Here is a 19,995-nt window from a genome sequence, read left to right as displayed (position 1 = left end):
AGCTGCTCTAATAAATACCTAAGTAATCCATGAATCAAATATTTACTTTTGCCCTATTTTGTGCCAGGCACTGTGCTGGGTACTGGGGTACAAAGACAAAAAAAAACAGCCCTTACCCCTCAAGATGTTTCTTTTCTGTTGGGGAGAGCAAGTGTGAATAAGTCAGTACAAAATATATACAAAGTTAATGCAAGGTGACTTGGGATGGGGGGAGCAGAGGTGAGGGAGGGAGACCCAAACAAGTGAATGTATCAGGAGAGACCTCATCTAAGATGGGGCTTTTGAACTGAGCTTTGAAGAAAGCAGTGTAGTCTAAGCTGTATTGTCTATTTACTATTTAAATACAGGATTTCAGAACTCATTTGTTCATTTCTACTTCATTTGTATCATTTTACCCTAAATGCTCTGAATCCTTCTAGGAATTGTAGCAATGCACATTGAGACCCTGGAGGCTGTTCATCGAGAGAGTAGAAGGCTCCCCCCAATACAGAAGGTAATGTTGCAAAAGGTGTGCTCTCTCCATATGAAAGATTCGTTTGTATTTTGCAGTATTTTTTTTTTCAAAGAGTGGCAGGAGATGATTGGGCCTGGAGGTGGTCATTTAGCTTCATTCCCGGGAATGACTTGTTCTACTCTTTGCTTGACTCGCATGCCATGCTAGCTAGAACAGACCCAACCACAAGGCCAAGCCCAAGACTTAAACTAGACCATGAATTACCAAGATGAGACGCTTATTGAAGGAGCTTGCCTAGCCAAATTGAGGCATTCTTCCCAACCTGCAGTGACGTGGACATCAACAAAACAAATAGTCATTTTAAGCCTTGAGCCCTTCACTCCACCAGAATTCAAGGGCGGTGGCCATACACACCCAGCTTCTTGCAGTTTGGTCAGTGTATTGGTCAGATTCAGAAGTTCACTGAGGTCCAGATGACCACTCATACCCCTGACCCCAAACACCAGGTTTATCATCATACATCCTGGGTCAAAATCAAATATTAAAATACAGCCTTGTGTACTTGTCTTTCACATCACTGTAGTGTGTACTGGGACTCTCCAGGCCTGACTCCCCAACACCTCCCCCAACCTAGCCATCTTGCAAAAACTGCCAATTCCTTATTAGGAGCCCCCTTTCCTGTCCCCTAATTCTAAACCACCCACCTTATCATTTGAGGTCTCATAGCAGGAGGTGCAGTGGATAGAGCGTCAGGCCGGGAGTCAGGAAGACTCATCTTTGTGAGTTCAAATTCAGCCTCAGACACTAAATAACTAGCTGTGTGACCCTGGGCAAGTCACTGAACCCTGTTTGCCTCAGTTCTTCATCTGCAGAATGAGCTAGCAAAGAAAATGGCAAAGCACTCCAGTATCTGTGACAAGAAGACCCCAAATGGGGTCACCGAGTCAGACACGACTGAAATGACTGAACAACAAAGCAACAGCAATTCTAATTGAAGCTTTATTATCCATGTGCAATGACTCAAAAACTGTCTTGTTTCTTGAGTATTTAAATAACCAGAGTTTGGTCGTTGATAATTATTTTTTTTTCTCAGCCTAAGATTCTAAGACCCGCCCTGCTTCCAGGAGAAGAAATAGTTTGTGAAGGCCTCCGTGTGCTACTCGATCCCGATGGAAGAGAGGAAGCCACAGGAGGGCTTCTGGGAGGTCCCCACATCCTCCCCGCAGAAGGAGCTCTGTTTCTTACCACATACAGAATTATATTTAAAGGCACCCCTCATGATCAGCTAGGTATGACTCACAAGATCCAAAAAACATTGCCGTTAAAAAGGTTCTACTGGTCTTGGACTCCATGCCGATATAGTTGAAGCAGTTGGTTGTTGGGGGGTTTTGTTAGCTATTATTTCAGACCAAGAGCTGGTGATTTGTAAAGTCAGACATTTCCCACTGTGCTTTGGCCTGTCATTAGCCAATAATCGATTGTACACTCGTATCATTTGAGGAATCTCAGGTACCTTCCTAACAATAAAGCACAAGTATATTTGTTCAAATGAGCATTCATTCTATTTGCTTAACGAATTACTTCAGGACTAGCAAGACTTGTGGGTGGACCAGGCAGCCAGCCACCTACTTGGTGTGATTAACTGGTTGCCAAAAACACCTACTTTCCTAGAATGCTTCCATTACTATCCTTGAATGAAATTGAAAATCCCCACCATCCATTATGTTACTGACCTTCTGACAGCTCTGGAATCAGTATCTTAGTCTAAAGGAGCAATCTTCTCAATTTTGTCCTATGATGCCACACTTATACAAGGAAAATAGTGGGAAGAGGTCTTTTTTTCCAAGTTCTGCCTGATATTTTTTATTAATTTCTCACTTTTTAAGTTCCTCTCGTTTGGACATATTGAATTAGCTTGAAAGTTCTTTACTAATGATTGAAGATCAAAAAAACTAATAATTGGCCATCAGTCAACAAACATTTATTAAGCTCCTGCTTGTAGCTTCAAGGAGTGACTAACATTTCTATAGTACTTTGCAGTGTGCAGAGCATTTTTTGTACTTTATCCATTGCACTTGATCTTCCCAACGCCCTTGAGAAGGGTACTATAAGCACGATCTTGATTTTACCTTGGAGGAAACTCAGGAGTCGGGAGGAATTGAGTAACTTGACCCAAGACCCACAGCTCCCCAGTGACCCAACTCCAGGCCTCTTCCCACTGCATCGCAGGGGCTTCTGTCAAGATTTCCGGTCCCGGGAATGGCCAGTGCTGCTGCGGGATTGATTGACCAGCAGCTTGAAAAAAAGGCCCCCAGAGAAGACTGATGGAACAGTGGGCGCAGAGTTTGTGCTGCATTTGTCATTACTTATTTCATACCTTCGGATGACATAACAGATATAAAGTGGTTTTAGGCATAAAGCACTCCAAAAATGAGTTACCATTGTTGTAATTATACTGTTGGATGAATTACATTTGCAGCTCTCCACTAGTAACTCTCCATATCCTCTCTCAGGTCTATATTATTCATGTGATACCCTGCCCTTTGCAAATGTGCTTGATAATTCTGAGCCTTATCTAGTAGGACATATTCCTAGAGGCATTTCCCCCCCCCCCCCCCCCCCCCCCCCCCCCCCCCCGCAGTGCAGAATGGCTGGAGTCATCTCTCCTCCCCCAGCCCATTTCTCTTGTGATGCTCAGCAGTGTTATGGAGATGGGTGGCTCAAATTAGATTTGCCATCTGTAATTACCAAATAGACTTTTCTGCTTTACCTAGACAGGGATTGGACCTTTAACTGTGCCCTCATGAGCATGCCCTCTTAGCACCTGTCCCTGACTGGCTCACATGTTCTACTCTCAGTCTGAGATATAAAGCAATCTTTTGGGTAAAGTGATGGTTCATGTTTAGGCTTTGCAGCCTCAGCAGGCCCATCCCCACCATTTTACTCTATGATGCTCTCTTCTAGGGAGAGAACTTTGGAGGGCCTCTTGCATCACATTCATCTCAAGTTTTTGTTGCCTTAGAGTTACTTTTAACCTAGATATTGTCTTTAAACCTTTATATATTTCAAGGACTAGAAAATTATAATTACTAACCATCTCAATTCACAACCATAGCTGTGCCAAATTTACTAGTCAGATTGGAAAGGCAGGATGATATAGCAGAAAGACCGAATGGGTGGGAGTCCCAGGGCCCAACCAAGCTGTGCCAGTAACCTGCAGCATCACTTTGAACAACTACTCTGGTTCTCAGTTTCTCTTCTTATACAACTAGGAGATTGGAGTAGATGGTCAGTATCCCTTCTAACTGTGACATTCCACATTCAATGATAGTGTCATCCTGTTGTTCAGACCCTTTAATGGAGAATATGCTTTATTAAAGGGTGTTAAAAATTATCATAGTCCTGGGTTAGAGCTGCAAAGGTATGTTATGCAGTGGGGAATATAGATGACAGAGAAACAAATGATAACAATCAAATGTTATTTAAACATTTTTAGGCATTTGAATAGACATGGTGTTGACTGTAGATAAAAGGCAGCAGCCTTTCGGGCTGTCTTCCTGACACACGAATATGTGTAAAGGATTTTTACTCCTAAGAGTACACATAAGTTTTGTCTTTTCCTTTATGGTACCATTTCTTTTATGTGCTCTAAAACTTTATTAGGAGTTTAGTAGGCTTTGCTCGTACCTGCGTAGTATTACACTAATGCTTAGGAGATGTTTGATCTTCCAGACTATGATAGATTTCTTACAGAAGGCATAGAATAACCATTTAGCATTTGCCCACAACTGAGCTGAATATTTTTTCTTTTTTCACTTTCTTTTTCCTGTTGTTCCCACTTTTTAGAAAGATTATTTCATTTTTGTCTTTGTAACCTCAGAGCCTAGCACAGTGTCTAGCACATAGTAAATACTTAATAAATGGTTCTTACTGGTTAATTCATTGTAAAAAGAAGTTTTACTTTCTTGAAGTGAAATTGAGATAGAGAAAACTAAATAGAAAGTGGGATTTTAACTGGAACTTGAAAGAAGCCAGGGAAGCCAGGAGGCAGAGATGAGGAGAGAGAGCATTACAGACAGGAGGAGCAGCTAGTGTAATGCCCTGAGTCAGGAGATGAGGAACAAAAAGAGAGTCCGTGTTACTGGATCACAGAGTATATAGGGGTGAGGGAGTTATGTGTAAGAAGACTGGAAAGGCAGAGGATGCTGGGGAGATCATGAAGGGCTTTAAAAGACAAACAGAGGCCTGGAGGTGACAAAGAGTCACTTGAGTAGAGACCTTCACTGTAGAAAGATCACTTTGATTGTTGAGTGGAGAATGGACTGTAATGGAGAGAGACTTGTGGCAAGAAGACCAGTCAGCAGGCCATCCCAGCAGTCCAAGTGTGAGGTGATGGGGCCTCCCTCCTACACGTTTGTGGGTATCAAGTGAGATAATGTATGTTCAAGTACTCTGCTACTACTGTGTTCCGTGTACAAACGTAATCTAAAAAGAATCCTTGCCTCCTGGATTTGTTTGTGCATGTCCTAATGGGAAAACTGTTCCCTGCTACTTATGTCCTCTCCAGTGCCTTACATTTAGCACATCCTTTGACCTCATTTAACTTTACTGTTTAAACTCCTGGAAACCTAAAACTTGAAACCAATGCTAGGCAAAGGAGCATATATGCCTCTTATGAGACTTGGCAGTGGCACGTCCCTGTCTGTGGCTGTCTCAGGACAAGGAGGGTTACTTTTCACAAAAGAATGTCTGTACCTCTGAGAACAAGATTAGTGGGCATTAATATCACGTCTATTTTTGAAAAATCAGATTGTAAAGTATCCCTTATTGCATCCCTACAGAGTTACCCCAGTCACCTGCCTAGCTTGCCTACCCCTCATCCTGACTTGGTCTGAAACTAAACCCTTCATCCCTACTCAGGCAGATATTTTTAGCATTGAATTCTTTATCCTACATGATTAAGCTCTAAAAATACAAGCCCCTCTTTGCTTTACTCTAAGAGTTCTTGACCATTTTTGTGGCATGGCCCCTTGATCAGTCTGATGAAGCCTATGGACCCCTTTACAGAATAATGTTTCTAAGTGAATGAAGCTAATGCTAAATTTAGTTAGAAGTTAGTTTAAAAAAAAAGATGGAATTTTTTTTCCCCTCTGGGTTCACAGTCCCCCTGCAATCTATCCATGGACTCTCAGGTTAAGGTTTAATGTTTTACATAAACATTAAACCTCTGAGGCCTTATTTAATTATTCAGCAAAGCATTTCATGTCCACTAACTAATTTGACGCCCACCATGCCCCTCTGAGGCACGTAGTGCAAGTATTATCCTCATCTTAGCACAATGCCTGGCATGTGGTAGGTGTTTAATAAATGTTTATTGACTGACTGACAAATGTAGAAATTGAGGCCCAGAAAAGGGTAGAGACTCAGCCAAAGTCACTCAGACTCTTTCCATGCCACAGTGGTATGATAGGTACCTGTTGACCTTCAAACTGCTGTTCTTTCAGCCTGATAGTAGCTAAGTTGGGGATTGGAGGGGAATGTTGCCACAATCCCGGAGTGAGATGAGAACTGGTCTGCAAATAATAGATGAGCAGCATTCACTCTTCCTCTAGGCCTTTGTCACTGAGTAAGAGAGTCTCTCACTCAGGTTTCACTCCAGCCATCTCTATATCTTTCTCCAGGGAAGTATCTGAAAACCAGTCGTGTCCCTTGTGAACTAACCCAGAGTCTGTGTTCTGTCTTAGTTGGTGAGCAGACGGTTGTTCGGAGCTTCCCCATAGCATCCATCACCAAGGAGAAGAAGATCACCATCCCAAACCAGCTGCAACAGAACATGCAGGAGGGGATGCAGATCACTTCGGCCTCCTTCCAGGTACCAGAATGGGGAGGCCGTGCTGGGGCTTACAAGGAATCTACCGCTCAGACTACCCAGGTTCAACTCAGTAAACATCTAATGAGGACCTACTATGTCAGCACAATTCTTCCCGCCCCCCCCCCCCACTCCCCCAGTACAGTTGACAAGGGTGAACACGTACACAGACAAGGATGCTGTGGGGTGGAGTAGCACAGGGGCCAAAGAGAGATCCAGAGCACTATAAGAGACTGGAGAAGGGAGAAGACACTTCTAATCTGGCAGGAGGTGGGACAGATGCCACACAGAGAAGGCAACAAGCTGGTATTTATAGAGAGAGCCTTACAAATATCATTTCATTTTTGTCCTCACAACAACCTGGGGAGGTAGGTGTTATGGTGCCCATTTTACAGATGAGAGAACTGTGGCAAACAGAGCTTAAGAGACTTGCCCATGTTCACACAGCTAATAAGCATCTGGGGCTAGATTTGAACTCATGTCTTCCTAGCTTCCTTAAAGTTTCAATGGGCAGAGACCATTGAGAGAGCATTGCAGGTACTCTCAACCAGTCTACATTAATGCATGGAGTCAGGAGAAGAAGGGATGAGGCTGGAGAACAATGAGGAGCCGTTCTGATTTGAATATAAAGCTTGTAAGGAAAATTGTGAGATAAGGCTGAAATGTACTTGAGATCCAGATCGTGACAAGCCTTGAATCCTTTGGGCAATGGGGAGCCATTGGACATTTAAGAATATTACTCTGGAAGCTACATGAAGGTGATATTGGAGAGGTGGGAGACTGGGGGCAGGAAGACCAGTTAATAGGCTGTACAATAGTCCAGTTAAAGGTGACGAAGTCTTGAAACAGGGAACACAGAGAATGAAATTGTTGATGGTGTGGAGGAGCAGAGAGTAATAAAAAGCTTCAGGAAGAGTTCGGGCATATTAAAAGCCAAGCCTTTTGGAAGGTAACCTTGGAGACATTGCAACAAACTCCACTGCCCCGTGGCCATACTCCATATGGGGATAATCATCTTCCTCCTAGTAAGAGACTGTGGTTTCAATTAGAGAAACTATGCAGGGAACTGTGGAGACAAGATCTGGTTTACTCAGAAGAGAACCCTGTTCACAAATAATATGCTGCAAAAGAACCCATTTCCCATGATATTTTTCTTGGGGTAGCCTCTAAGTTTCTCTGACCTCGGAATCCTCAAGATAATATAGTCTGATTAGTATTAGTCAGAGGAAGTTAAAGTGGAAATGAGACCTTAGAAACAATCTACTCCCAGAGGCCTTGACTCAGTCCTAATTCTTCATGGCCACTCCACGACATGTGACACTGCCTCTTCCTTGGATTTTCAAGATTCCTTTTTCCTGTCTGACCACTCTTTCTTAGTCTTCTCATCCAAGTCCCATGCCCTATGCCTAGGTGTGCCCTAGGGTCTTCTCCTGGGCCCTCTTGTTTCTCTGAGTTCTCTATCTTGGTAATCTCTCCAGTTCCCATCACATCATAGATGACTGCCATATCTACCTCTTCAGCTCTCATCTCTTCTGAGCTCTAGTCCTACATCACTAGTGAGATACCTGATGAGCATCTCCGCTTACATTTCCCATAGGTGTCTCTAATTCAGCATATCAAAAATGGAATTCAGTGTCTTTTCCTTTAAATTCAGACTTCTTCCTAACTTCCCTACTTCTGTCAATGACACCACCATCCTTCCACTACCCTGGTTTGCAACTGGAGTCCTCCTTGGTTTCTCATACCCTCTCATTCTATAGATTCAACCAGGTTATGAGACTCATCAATCCTATCTCCAGAACATTTCTTGCATCCATCATCTTTTCCCTACTCCCATATCCACCATCCTAATTGAGGCCATCAACACCTCTTACCTGCCTCAACTGTTTCCTGATTGGTGTCCTCATTCTAGTCTCCCATCTCCAGTACATTTTGCACAACTGCCAAAGTGATATTCCAAAAGCCTTTCCAAGAGGAACCTATGAGTCACCCATTAATTTAGCTTCCAATTTCCTTTTGTCTTCTGGTTTCATTTATAAGAAGAATGTCAAGAATGATATGATTTATTTCTTCCACTAATATGTTCACTCACTGGTCACTGAACAAGGTTCTCACATTCAGAGCACCAATAGCTAAATTAATGTTCACGTAGACACTCTAAAGACAGTGATCCTTAGCCCTCTCTTTCCCATATTCCATAACTGTCATTGTCTCAGTAAAATCAGAATGGAGCCATGCAGGACTAATGACCATTTTGCATTTTTCTTTTTTCTCATGGGTGGCCATGACCGAAGAATTGATCATCCAATGGCAGCTTCTGGTGGTATCTTACTTAGTTCTCATTTGTAGACTTAGGGTCTATGAGACTCTTAGCTCTTACTTAGGCTGATCCGTAGAAACATGTAGGCCCTGCCTGGGACTGTGTTGTAAAGCTCTGTAGCCTTTTAGGCCCCTCCAGAGCTGGTGCTCCCCTGGTATGGTTTTTGAGAAGCCAAGGTCACCTCCCAGCCAAGATGATGCTCTCAAGCTCGATTTCTTGGTGAATATTTTGATTAAAAAGAACCTAATTAATTTAAAAGTGTTATTGGATTCATAGTGACTTTTCTTAATCAACAAATACTAACCGTCTACCTAGTCATGTAAATGCCAAAAAAAAATTTCACCCTTTAAAAAGGGTCATTACATTCAAAAAAAGCTGGAAGCTACTGGACTTAGGTGATCTCTAAAATCCAGCTCTAAATGCTGCGCTGTGCTGAGATTCCAAGAGGAGTCCTGACTTGTCCCAACTAGTTAGTGAAAAAGCCAAACTATCACCCAGGTCTCCTGACTCCCTGCCTAGGAAGTGGGCTTTATGTGCTTTATAGCATGCTTCCACATCACCATCACTGTGGCCAAGGACCCTGAACACCAAGGCAGACCCTCCTAAAGATGGCGATAAAGTGGTAACCAAGGACACTCTTTAGTAAAACTTGGTTTTCCCATTTCCCAAGAGCTGGGAATCTGCTCTTCCCATACACTTTTGGATGCCTGAAGACTCTGAACTGCATTGGTAACAGAGATATTTTCATACTGTCATGGACAGCTGCCATTTGGCTTCTTCTGACCAGTCAGACTGTCAGCTATTCCACAGTGAACAGCATATGGGCCATGCATGTGACTGTGAGGTTTGGCCAGGAGCTCTCTGACCAGTGTCTTATGGCCCATCCGGGGGAGACCCGATGGGCCATGTGTCCAGGTGGAGAGTGTCACTGGGTGAGAGCAAGCTGCTGGCACAATATGGCATACATTTCCTCTAGCCTCTCATGGCTGCCAGGTGGCATAGTAAACTGAACCTGACCTTGGAGTTAAGAAGACTTGGGTTTGACTTCTTCCTCAGGTACTTCCTGCTGTCTGACCCTGGGCAGGGAACTTAACTTCTCTCATCATGAGTTTCCTCATCCGTAAAATGGGGATTATAATGACCACAACATCTATCTCATAAACAGAGGTTTATGAAGATCAAACATAATAATGTGTATAAAATATTTTGCAAACCTTAATGTGCCATATATCTGTCAGTTAATAGCATTAGTTTGTATATTCCATTTCCTAGCACAGTAGGCACTTAGTAAATGTGAATGTAATTGAATTGTAAACTGACAGTGGTGTTAGCTACTTAACCCAATAAAAAAATAATAACTAATTATATATAATTTTTTAAGCTTTGCAAAATGCTTTACACAAGTTATCTCATTTAGTGCTTAGAACAGCCCTCTGTGGTAGATGTTAACTAATGTGATCATCCCCATTTCACAAGAAGTGAAGGCTTGAGAGGTTAAGCAGCTTACGTCTGGTAGCCCAGCATGGGATGTGAGATTGCAGTCCTGTCTCCCAAACCTGCCTTTCTCCCAACATCCTTGATTTTCCTCAGTATAGACATGGCATTCAAGAAATGAGACGACAAAAGAGCAAGGCCAAGCCTTCCCCCTGAACCTTCTGCGAGCAGGCATCTCTGAAACGCCAGCTAACACATCTAATGTGATTGATCTCTCTGGTCTGCAGCTGATCCAAGTGGCTTTTGATGAAGAAGTGAGCCCCGAGGCGGTGGAAATCTTTAAGAAGCAGCTGATGAAGGCCCGCTACCCTCCATCCATCTTCAGCACCTTTGCATTCGCTGCTGGCCAGGCTGTTCCACAGGTCATCTTACCCAAGCAGAAAGAGAAGAACACTTCTTTCCGGTAAGAAGGGAGAGCAGTGAGTGCACTCCTCTCTGTGCTGCTGGGCTTGATTATGGGGTTATTGCCAGGCCTTTAGTCATTTGGTTTTTAAATTAGGTAAGATCATAATAAATCGTAAGAGCTGGAGTTTCTAATTCTAATTAGTTAAATAATAAATATCATCAAAAGTATATTAGTACTGTTGGCCAGGTTCCATATAACGTGTACTAGAGCGGCAGGGGGTACCTTTATAAACACAGAGAAAAGGTATGCTGTGTCCCCTGGAGTTTGTAGACTAGAGGTGTTTGTAGTTGCCATTAATACAGACCATGATAATACACAACTAGTTACCTCTGAAGACTCCGCCATCTTGGGACTCCCATTATCAGTTCTGCCAGACATCATGAAAAAAAGTATAAATATTTTAGGTAATTATAAGCATGACTTTATAGAATATCTATGCTAAAAAGGACCTCAGCTCATCTAGTTCAATGCCCTCACTTTTACAGATGAGGAAACTGAGGCTCATTATAAAGCGCTTGTCCAAAGACGCACAGCTAGCTGCTTAGTGGCTGACATGGAGCTAGAGCCCATAACTGCTGACTCCTAGGCCTGTGCTCCTATCATTGTGCCAGACAGGCCCTGGAATCCCTGTATTCTCCAGCATGCTGAGATCTTACGCAGTTCTGTTGGAGAGCAATGGGAAATAAGGGAAAGGAGAATAGGCCTTGATTGCGGAGAGTCCTGGAGGCAAGGTAGGGAAGTTTTGACTTGATGAAGTAAGCAACAGAGAGTGATTGTATGTTCTAATTGAAAGAGTAAACCTTATGGAATGAAAGCGATGCTTGAATAAGAGCTAATCCAGCTACCATGTGTACAGCGGCTTAGAGAACATGGAACTAGATCAGGGCAACCAATCAAGAAGTTGTTGCGGTGATGTCCTTATGAGGTGAGAAAGGCCTGGTTCAGGCTGGCAGCAAAGGGGTAAAGGAGGAGGTCAGTCTGTGAAATGTTTGTCACTACTAGAATTCAAGTATTTTTTTTCAAATTTTAATGAGTGTTTTATTTGATTTGTGATCTATAGCACTTTTTCAAAAACAATAGTGAAAGGTGCCAAACGAGCAGGGAAAATGACCATTGGTCGCCAGTATTTATTGAAGAGGAGAACAGGAACAATTATGGAAGAGCGAGGAAATCGTCCTGGATGGAATGAAGAGGATGACATCTCTGGTACACGTAACTTCTATTTCATAATTAAATTATGTTTTTATTCCATGTGGGAGACAAGGATCTTATCAGAATCTGGACTCTGGAAAAGGCCCTACAGGTCATCTAGTTTAGATAAGCCTTTTAAATCTAAGAAAAATGAGGCTTAATGAGATTAAATTATTTGCTCAAGATGGCACAGAAAATTGTTGGCAATGCCAAGACTTTACACCCTCGCATAGAATTTAGCAGCCCTCCAGCCATGACTTTCCAAGACCCAGATTTCCTAGAGAAAATTTTGGCTGTTGACCAGAATCCCAGAATTACACTTTCACAGTTCTCCATTGATCAGACAGGTTTTGTTCAGTGGACTCCATGTCTCACATTTCTAGAGCTGCCTTACTATGTCTGTCCACATCAAGTTTCACAAACAGCATCACCAGCCAAACTTGGTGGAAACCTAGAGGAAATCAAGTATTTTTTTGGTATAGAGTGTGTGTACGTGTGTGTGTGTGTGTGTGTGTTTGTGCGCGCGCACACATGCATATGCACGCACACACAAAAGGAGCAGATAACGTGCTCAAATTTGCCCTTCTTGTTGGGTTAGACAGAGCATGCTCTAAGGACTGGGCCCTCAGTGCTGAAGGAGGACAACTTTCTGAAGTTCACTGAAAAGAGAAATATCTGACAGGATCTGTTCACCATGGACAGGAAGGGGACCTTGAGTGAGTTCTTATAGGTGCTACCAACACAAGCCAAGGTCTGGTCAGTCTCCAAGTTTCTCACAATTTTAATCCATTCTCCACTCAGCCACCAAAGGACAGGTCTGACTCTGTTAGTCCCTTACTCAGTAAACTCCGGTGGCTCCCTATTACCTCGAGGATCAATTATAAAGTCCTCCTTTTGGCTTTTCAAGTCCTCCCTACTTTTACAGCTTTCCTGTGCTTTCATCTCTTTCATGGACTCTGTGATCCAGTGACATTGGCCTCCCTGGTGTTCCTTGCACCTTCTTGTCTTGTTCTCCCTCCTTGTCTCTCCCTCCTGGCTTCCTTGAAGTCTCAGCTAAAATCCCCCCTTTAGCAAGAAGTCTTTCCTGGTGCTTCTTAATGCTAGTGCCTTCTCTCTGAGATTACCTACATTTTGCCATTTAAAATATCTTATTCGTACATAGTTGTTTGAGTGTTGTCTCCCCCATTAGAATGCCAGCAGGGATTGTTTTTGCCTTTCTTTGAATCCCCAGTGTTTGGCAAAGCGAAGATACATAGTAGGCACTTAATTAATTCTTGTTGACTCTTTAGCCTTCAAGGTCCTGCATAGCCAGAATATTGACCTAGTGTTGGATTGTTTGCCTATTGGCCAAAGACCAGTTTAGGCAAGTGTAGAGAGGCTAGAAGGATGCCCACTAAGAGATCAGTCTTTATTGGCCATAGAAACTCATCATACATTCTCATGAACATTTGTGTCAGTGTGGGGTGGGCACACACCAGAGAAAACATAGATCCTTGAAATATTACTGTTAGAAGAACAGATGGACCATTTCACCAACACACAAAAATATCAGATGAGAGAAATCTTGGAAGAGCAGAATAGAAAGCAGTGACACATTATAAACAGAATCTATCTGGAAAACAGGCAAGAAGCTACCACCAAAAATCCAACTGGTAACTACTACTTCTCCCTACTCCTGCTTCTAAAATCAGTGAAACCACAAAGAGATGCTTCCAAAACCCACTACTGGAGGAAGCCTTCCAGATAGGCAGGTGAAGAGCATTCAGCTGTTGGAAATAGAACAAGATTGAAGAGTAGGACAGGTAGAAACCATCTTTATTTAATTTTACAGATGAGGAAACTAAGACTCTTAAATTTCATTAATTCAAGAAAAATGGGGGGGAAATCTTATCTCCACATTTTCTGTGGACCAAGATGGTGGTAGATGTAAATAAGCAATAAATTATTACACACAATCTTTTTTATTTAAAATTTTAATTTTTTATATATTGAATGAAATAACTAGAGTTATGTAGGACCTTACCCTAATTTAAAACATGTTAGAGCCCTGAGCACCAGGAAATTAGGGTTCTAGATCCACCTAGGCTGACTTGCTGTAGGACCCTGAGCAAGTACCTTTCCCTGTTTGAGTCTCCATGATACCATCTCTCAAATGAGGGCTTTTAAGGACCTTTGCAGCTCTGATGGGCTGAATATCTACTTAGCTATAACATCTCTATAACATCTCTAGTTCAGTAGCTCATTGCTTTCAAGGAATACTGTCCTTGACAGCACTTAAAAAAAAGAATCATCCTTCCACAGAAAGCCTACAGGCATAGAATTTTCTGTACTCCCAAATGAAAGTAGACCCAGCTTCCATTACAGATATTCTGCTACATTCTTCCTGGGAGGATTCTAAAATAAAATGAATAGCAAAATAAAAAACAGCAATAAAAATAACTTGGATTTGTAAGCCCTGGCCCAGAACCTCAGCTCCAGATTTACATGAACCAGGTTCACTTTGGGCACTTCTCACGTAATCACATTCTTTGGCTCAAGGTTTCCATTGGAAACATTAGAAATTGGTTCATGAGCCCTGGGTTTGGAATCAAAGGACCTAAGTTTACATCCTTGAGTAGTGAAATCAATCTACCATCCAAGGGATGTCAGGGCTGAGTTTGTACAGCAGTTTTGCTGGAGTTGAAGGTCACTAGTGTGAGATTCTGATATATTATTTTCAGCCTCATATCCCATTACAACCTGCCTGGCCTTCATAAACAAACCTAACTAAAATAGGAGGGCTTGGATATCAAGCCAAATTGGAATTATTTTTAAATAACAAGAATTTGTGTAATGGCACTGAGAATATGGGTGAAGTGGTAATAAAATTAGCTCTTAGCATTAATTTTCCTAAATATCCCCCATCATTCCTGAAAAAAAAGTACTTCTTGTAGATGTGTCTGAATATGGTTGTTTTCTATAAAGAGTTACAGCAACAAGAAAAAAATGCTACATTTATGCGTGATATTCTGAGCATCTTTAATTCTAATTTGAATTAAACCCCTCTATAATAAATTAAAGTGTCTCCCAGAAGTTTTTAGGTGCTATTGTTTTAGTTTTCTCCTTTCTTATAAATGTGTTTTTATTATCAAAGTTTCAGATGACAATGAACTACCCACAAGTGCAACCTTGAAGGCTTCTGAAAAATCAACAATGGAACAGTTAGTGGAACGTGCCTGTTTCCGAGACTATCAACGTTTAGGTCTGGGAACCATAAGTGGCAATTCTTCCCGCTCAAAAACCGAGTATTTTAGAATCACTGCTTCAAACCGGATGTATTCTCTCTGCCGCAGGTGAGCACAGTTGTGTCTTTATGTGGCCCCTTCCCTTAGCCTTCTCAGTATGTTCTCATATGAACAGGAGAAGTGTTTACTGAGAAAGTCCAAAAAAAAAAAAAGGCTTCCCCACCATGAGAAAAGCAGGGTTCTGTCCCTCCTTGGAGGAGTCTGTTCTTTCTTTTTTTTTTTTTTTTTTTTTTTTACTGATGAGGAGTCTATTCTTGGCTCATAAATTTCACATCAAGGCAAAGGGTTTTTTTTTCTCCCTAATTTTGCTTTTTTTAAAAACTTCATTATATTACTTTTGGTCAAATATTTCCTTCACAATTTGTTTCCTTCCAGAATTTTTCTTTTGGCAGGTGGGAGGGAGATCAATCTGACTCAAGGTCATAGGGCAAACTTCACAGAAGAACCTAGGACTGAACTAAGGCCTGAAGAAGAGGTAGCACTTTGCTAGATAAGGAAAAGCAATAAAAGCCAATATATAGATATAGATAGATTATATGTGTATATGTATATGTGTGTGTGTGTGTGTAAAGCATTTCTGTGTGCCACACAACCTGGACTTTTTTTCTTATAGTAATATTACATGGTATATGTAATTTAATTTCTGTATTGTTTCCCTGGGTTTTAGATCTTTGGGTCATTTGTGAAAGATAAATTCTATTGAAATTAAATGTATATATATATAAAGAGAGGCATATACAAACCTATATCTATTATCCACAAACTTTCTCACCTCAGATGTTTTTCTTTGCTCTTCATGAATTCATGCTCATAAATTAATTTTAATTCCTCTCTTCTGTTCATATATTTCCTTTTCACATAATAGTTCAGTTTCACAAAAATAACTATGAAACTTGGGAAGTAGTTAGCTGGTGCTCTTTGAGGTCTTGATACAAAATCAAATGTTTGTATTAAACACAATTTGGACTATGTAAAAGGCACAGAAGTTTTATAAAGATCTATGGCTGCATTTTATCTCTGAATATAATTTCATCATTACCTATTTCCCTCACCCCCAAGCCTTGTGTCATCTCTTCCTTATCTGGCAACGGAGCATATTATTTTATTTGTGTACTTTCATTTTGGTGTCAGACTGGTAGGTCAGGGGAAAGCTTTAGGCATAGTCTGACTTGATTTCAGCAAAACATGTGACAAGATTGCCATGCTGTTCTTGTAGGCAAAATGGAGAGATGGGGACTCAACAGTAGTATATATAAGTGGGTTCAGGGGTGGTTGAGTGAATGCCCAGACTGAAAGTGTAATCTTTGATGGCCTCATGTCAAATTGGAGACATTTTTATAGTAAAGTGGCCCCAGCATGTGGCCTTGGCCCAATATGGTTTGACATTTTTATCGATGACTTGGATATAGGTATCGATGGCAAGCTTCTCATGGGTGGGATAATTAACAACATTTTGTATAACAATCTGGTTTTTAAAAGCTTTCCATAGGCTATAATGTGGACTAGATATGAAATTTACTAGAGATAAATTTTACATTTTGGTCCCAAAAAAATCATTTTATAAATGAGTAAGGCATACCTAGCAATAATAAACAATATTAGTCATTAGTCAGTTGCAGGTTCAATGAGTCGACATTGCAAAATGGAAGTCAAAAAAGCTAATGACATCTTGGACTTTGAGAAAGAGTGATGGACAGAGAGGGAAGGAGGAAGAAAGAGAGAGAGAGAGAGAGAGAGAGAGAGAGAGAGAGAGAGACTGGGAGGGGGGGAAGGGATGGGGGAAGAGAAGGAGAGAACAAATATCAATGAGAGATAATGAGAATGAATTTAGTCTGAGTACTGGGTTAAGCCTATCTCACTGTACTCTGCCCTGATCAGACTGTATTGTTCTCTTCAGTTCAGGGCACCACATTTTAGGAACAGCATTAACAAGAAAGAGGGTGACTGGGACAGGGAGGAGTCTTGGGTTCCTGCCATGTAAGGACTGCGTAAAGGGAGCTAAGGTTTTTAACCTGAAGAAGAGAAGACTTAAGAGAGGAATATGTTGGCATTCTTCGACTATCTGAAGGGCTGGTATTGTGGGAAAAATGAGGAGCAGTGCATAGAAGCAGCCAAGAGTCAGATTGAGATTGGATGTTAGGAAAAACTTCCTAATTCTTAGCTATCATTTTCAGTCCTTAATAGCATTTTCACAAAAGGATCAGATGGAGTAGTAATGCATAAATTAATAATGCTTTTATTAGAGTACATTTAATCTTTCATGAAGGGTTGCTCGGGGCCTCAAACAAAACAGAGAGAGCCATACCTTTGATAATACCTTGATGTTACCATCACCCACAAGCATTCTACTTCAGTGTTCACGAACTCTGGAATTCCTTATCTATAGTCATTCCACTTCTCTCTGCCTTAAAACCCCAAACCCTGTTCTTCATTTTCAACGTGTTCCCCAGTCCCTCCACCCCTCAGTTCCCTGCCCTGCCTACATTCTTCTTCCTTCCTAATCTTGACCCACTAGTGAATCAGTTCAGCTCTGCACTCTCCTTGACTCCTTTGCTCTCTTATCATGTTGCCCTGCCAAGCCCCACACTTGGGTTATATGCACCACCCACTACCTTTTGTCCTATTCTCATGCTGCTGAGTGAAGTTGAAGAAAGTCATGAAACTACCAATTGAATCCACTACAAACTGATATTGACATAACTTTACCTGGGCCCTCACTGCTGCAAGGGAATTCTTTTACACCTCCCATTAGGCTCACCATCCTACTCACTACAGTGACTTTTCCAAACATTTTCGTCGTTCTTTAGAGCTCCCCATGGATCTCCCTTCTTCCACTTTCTCAGCTGAGAATATTGCCTCACATTACACTAGAAAAAATTGAGTGTATATGTGTATGTATACACACATACATATATATGTACATGTAAATTCTGTACCCTAAATCTATCATGTCTTTCTAATGGAATGCATTTCTAATGGATGTAACTCATTCATGGGTCCAACAACAGTGTATCAGTGTGTCTGTTTTCCTATAGCTTCTCCAAAATTTATCATTTTCTTTTTATGTCATCTTTGCTAACCTGATGGGTGTTAGGTGGAATCTCAGAATAGCTTTAATTTACATTTCTTTAATTTATAATGATCTGGAGCATTTTTGTCATATGACTGTAGACCACCCCTAAGAACCTTGGACCAAAAGTGTCAAACTCCTGGCCAATACCAGCAAAACTCCCAAGTGCAGCCTGAACCAGACTAAAATGTGATTGGGAAATGTTTAAATAAATAAAAATACAATACAACATAGATAATGTTAATTCATGGTTGTAGGGATTGGTTTCTATTTCTGTTTGACACCTCTGCTTTATATTCTTATAAATTTGAATCAGTTCCTTATATATCTTGGAAATGAAACCTTTATCCAAGCAACTTGCTGCTAAGATTTTCTCCCAGTTAATTGCTTCCCTTTAATCATAGCTTTATTAGACCTATTTGTGCAAAAACTTATATTTTATGTAGTCATTTCATCTTCTGTGTTCCTCTCCGTTTCTCTTGTGATCATGAACTTTTCTCCTCCCGTAGATCTTCTAGGTAGTTTTCTTCTTCTTGTTTATGATGTGATCTTTTTTATGTCTAGGCCCAGTATCTATTTGAAACTTAATTTTGTATGAAGTGTTAGGGATTGATCTAAATCTAATTTCTTCCATGTTGCTATCCAATTTTCCCAGAAGTTTTTGTCAAATATTGAGTCTTTATCATAGTAACTGAGGTCCTTGTGTTTATCAAATACTATCGTAGGGTATTAGAAACATTTATTTCTGTGTGTTATATACATGATCTGCCCCACTGGCCAGTCTTTATATTTTTTGATCAATCCTAAATTGTTTCAATAATTACTGATTTTCTTTGTTCCATTTTCTTTTCATTATTTCTTTTGAGATTCTCAACCATTTTATCTTCCATGTATGAATTTTGTTATTATTTTTTCTAGCTCTACAAAGTAATCCTTTGGTAGTTTGATTGGTATGGCATTGAATAAGTAAATTAATTTAGGTAGAATTTTCGTCCTATCTGTGAGCAATTAGTATTTTTCCCATTATTTAAGCATGTATTTCTGTAACCAGTTGTTTGTAGTTGTATTTATGTAGTTCTAGCATGTGTCTTGGAAGGTAGATTTACATGTATTTTATGCATTCTGTGGTGATTTTAAAGGAATTTCTCTTTCCCTTCTTGCTAGGTTTTATTGACATTACAAGAAATGCTAATGAGTCATGTTTATTTTATCTCCTATAAGTTTGCTAAATTTATTAATTGTTTCAATTAATTTTAGTTGACTTTTTAAAGTTCTTTAAGTACACCATCATATCATCTGCACAAAATGATAATTTTCATTTTTTAATCGGTAGTTATTCCCTCAATTTCTTTTTCTTATCTTATTGTTATTGCAGTCATTTCTAATCCTATGTCCATTAGAAGTGAATGTAATGAGTAGTTAGGCCAGGCTTCGGGACTCTGGGTGTGGCTTCTGCTGCTGAGAAAAGCCAGGTACTACTTCTTCTGTGTGTCCACAACTATAGCTAGCTTCTTCTATTATACTTCAACCCCACTAATGCCACCCATGCCAACTAACTAGGCAAGCCTCATCCAAGCAGCAGGGCCCAGGCAGAACTGGGAAGGCAACAAAACCAGGCCTTCCATCTGAGCAGCAGTTACCGTGAAGCAGCTGTGCCTGGTATAGGATCTATGAACATGGAAAATAGTAGGAGTCATGTAAAGATGCAGGAATATAGGTATCCTTCAAGTATTTATCCTTCAGTTCAACAAATAAATTTATTAAGCACCTGATTGGGGAAGTTTAGATAAGATATCATTCTGGCCCTTATTTTATTTTTGTTTTGTTTTTTTTTCATTCTTGCCCTGATAAAGTTTACATCTAGTAAGGACATATATTTATAAAGCATCTTATCATAGAAAGTAATG

The 19,995-nt window shown here is 40.7% G+C and overlaps 1 protein-coding gene across 2 annotated transcripts in view; it reads left to right on the top strand.

Annotated features, from left to right (window-relative positions):
• Window positions 1-19,995, top strand: part of SBF2 (SET binding factor 2) — a 509,481-nt gene that overhangs the window by 411,349 nt on the left and 78,137 nt on the right. For both annotated transcript variants that reach the window (XM_036762802.1, XM_036762803.1), the window contains exons 21-26: window positions 420-493; window positions 1,548-1,743; window positions 6,199-6,326; window positions 10,365-10,540; window positions 11,604-11,749; window positions 14,868-15,066. In XM_036762802.1, coding sequence (XP_036618697.1) covers window positions 420-493; window positions 1,548-1,743; window positions 6,199-6,326; window positions 10,365-10,540; window positions 11,604-11,749; window positions 14,868-15,066 — 919 coding nt within the window. The remainder of the gene's footprint in view (window positions 1-419; window positions 494-1,547; window positions 1,744-6,198; window positions 6,327-10,364; window positions 10,541-11,603; window positions 11,750-14,867; window positions 15,067-19,995) is intronic.

Source organism: Trichosurus vulpecula, chromosome 6, assembly GCF_011100635.1.
Source record: "Trichosurus vulpecula isolate mTriVul1 chromosome 6, mTriVul1.pri, whole genome shotgun sequence".
In the NCBI taxonomy this organism is placed as follows: Eukaryota; Metazoa; Chordata; class Mammalia; order Diprotodontia; family Phalangeridae; genus Trichosurus; species Trichosurus vulpecula.
Note: the sequence above shows the minus strand (reverse complement) of the source record. Positions and strands in the feature narration are given on the sequence as shown.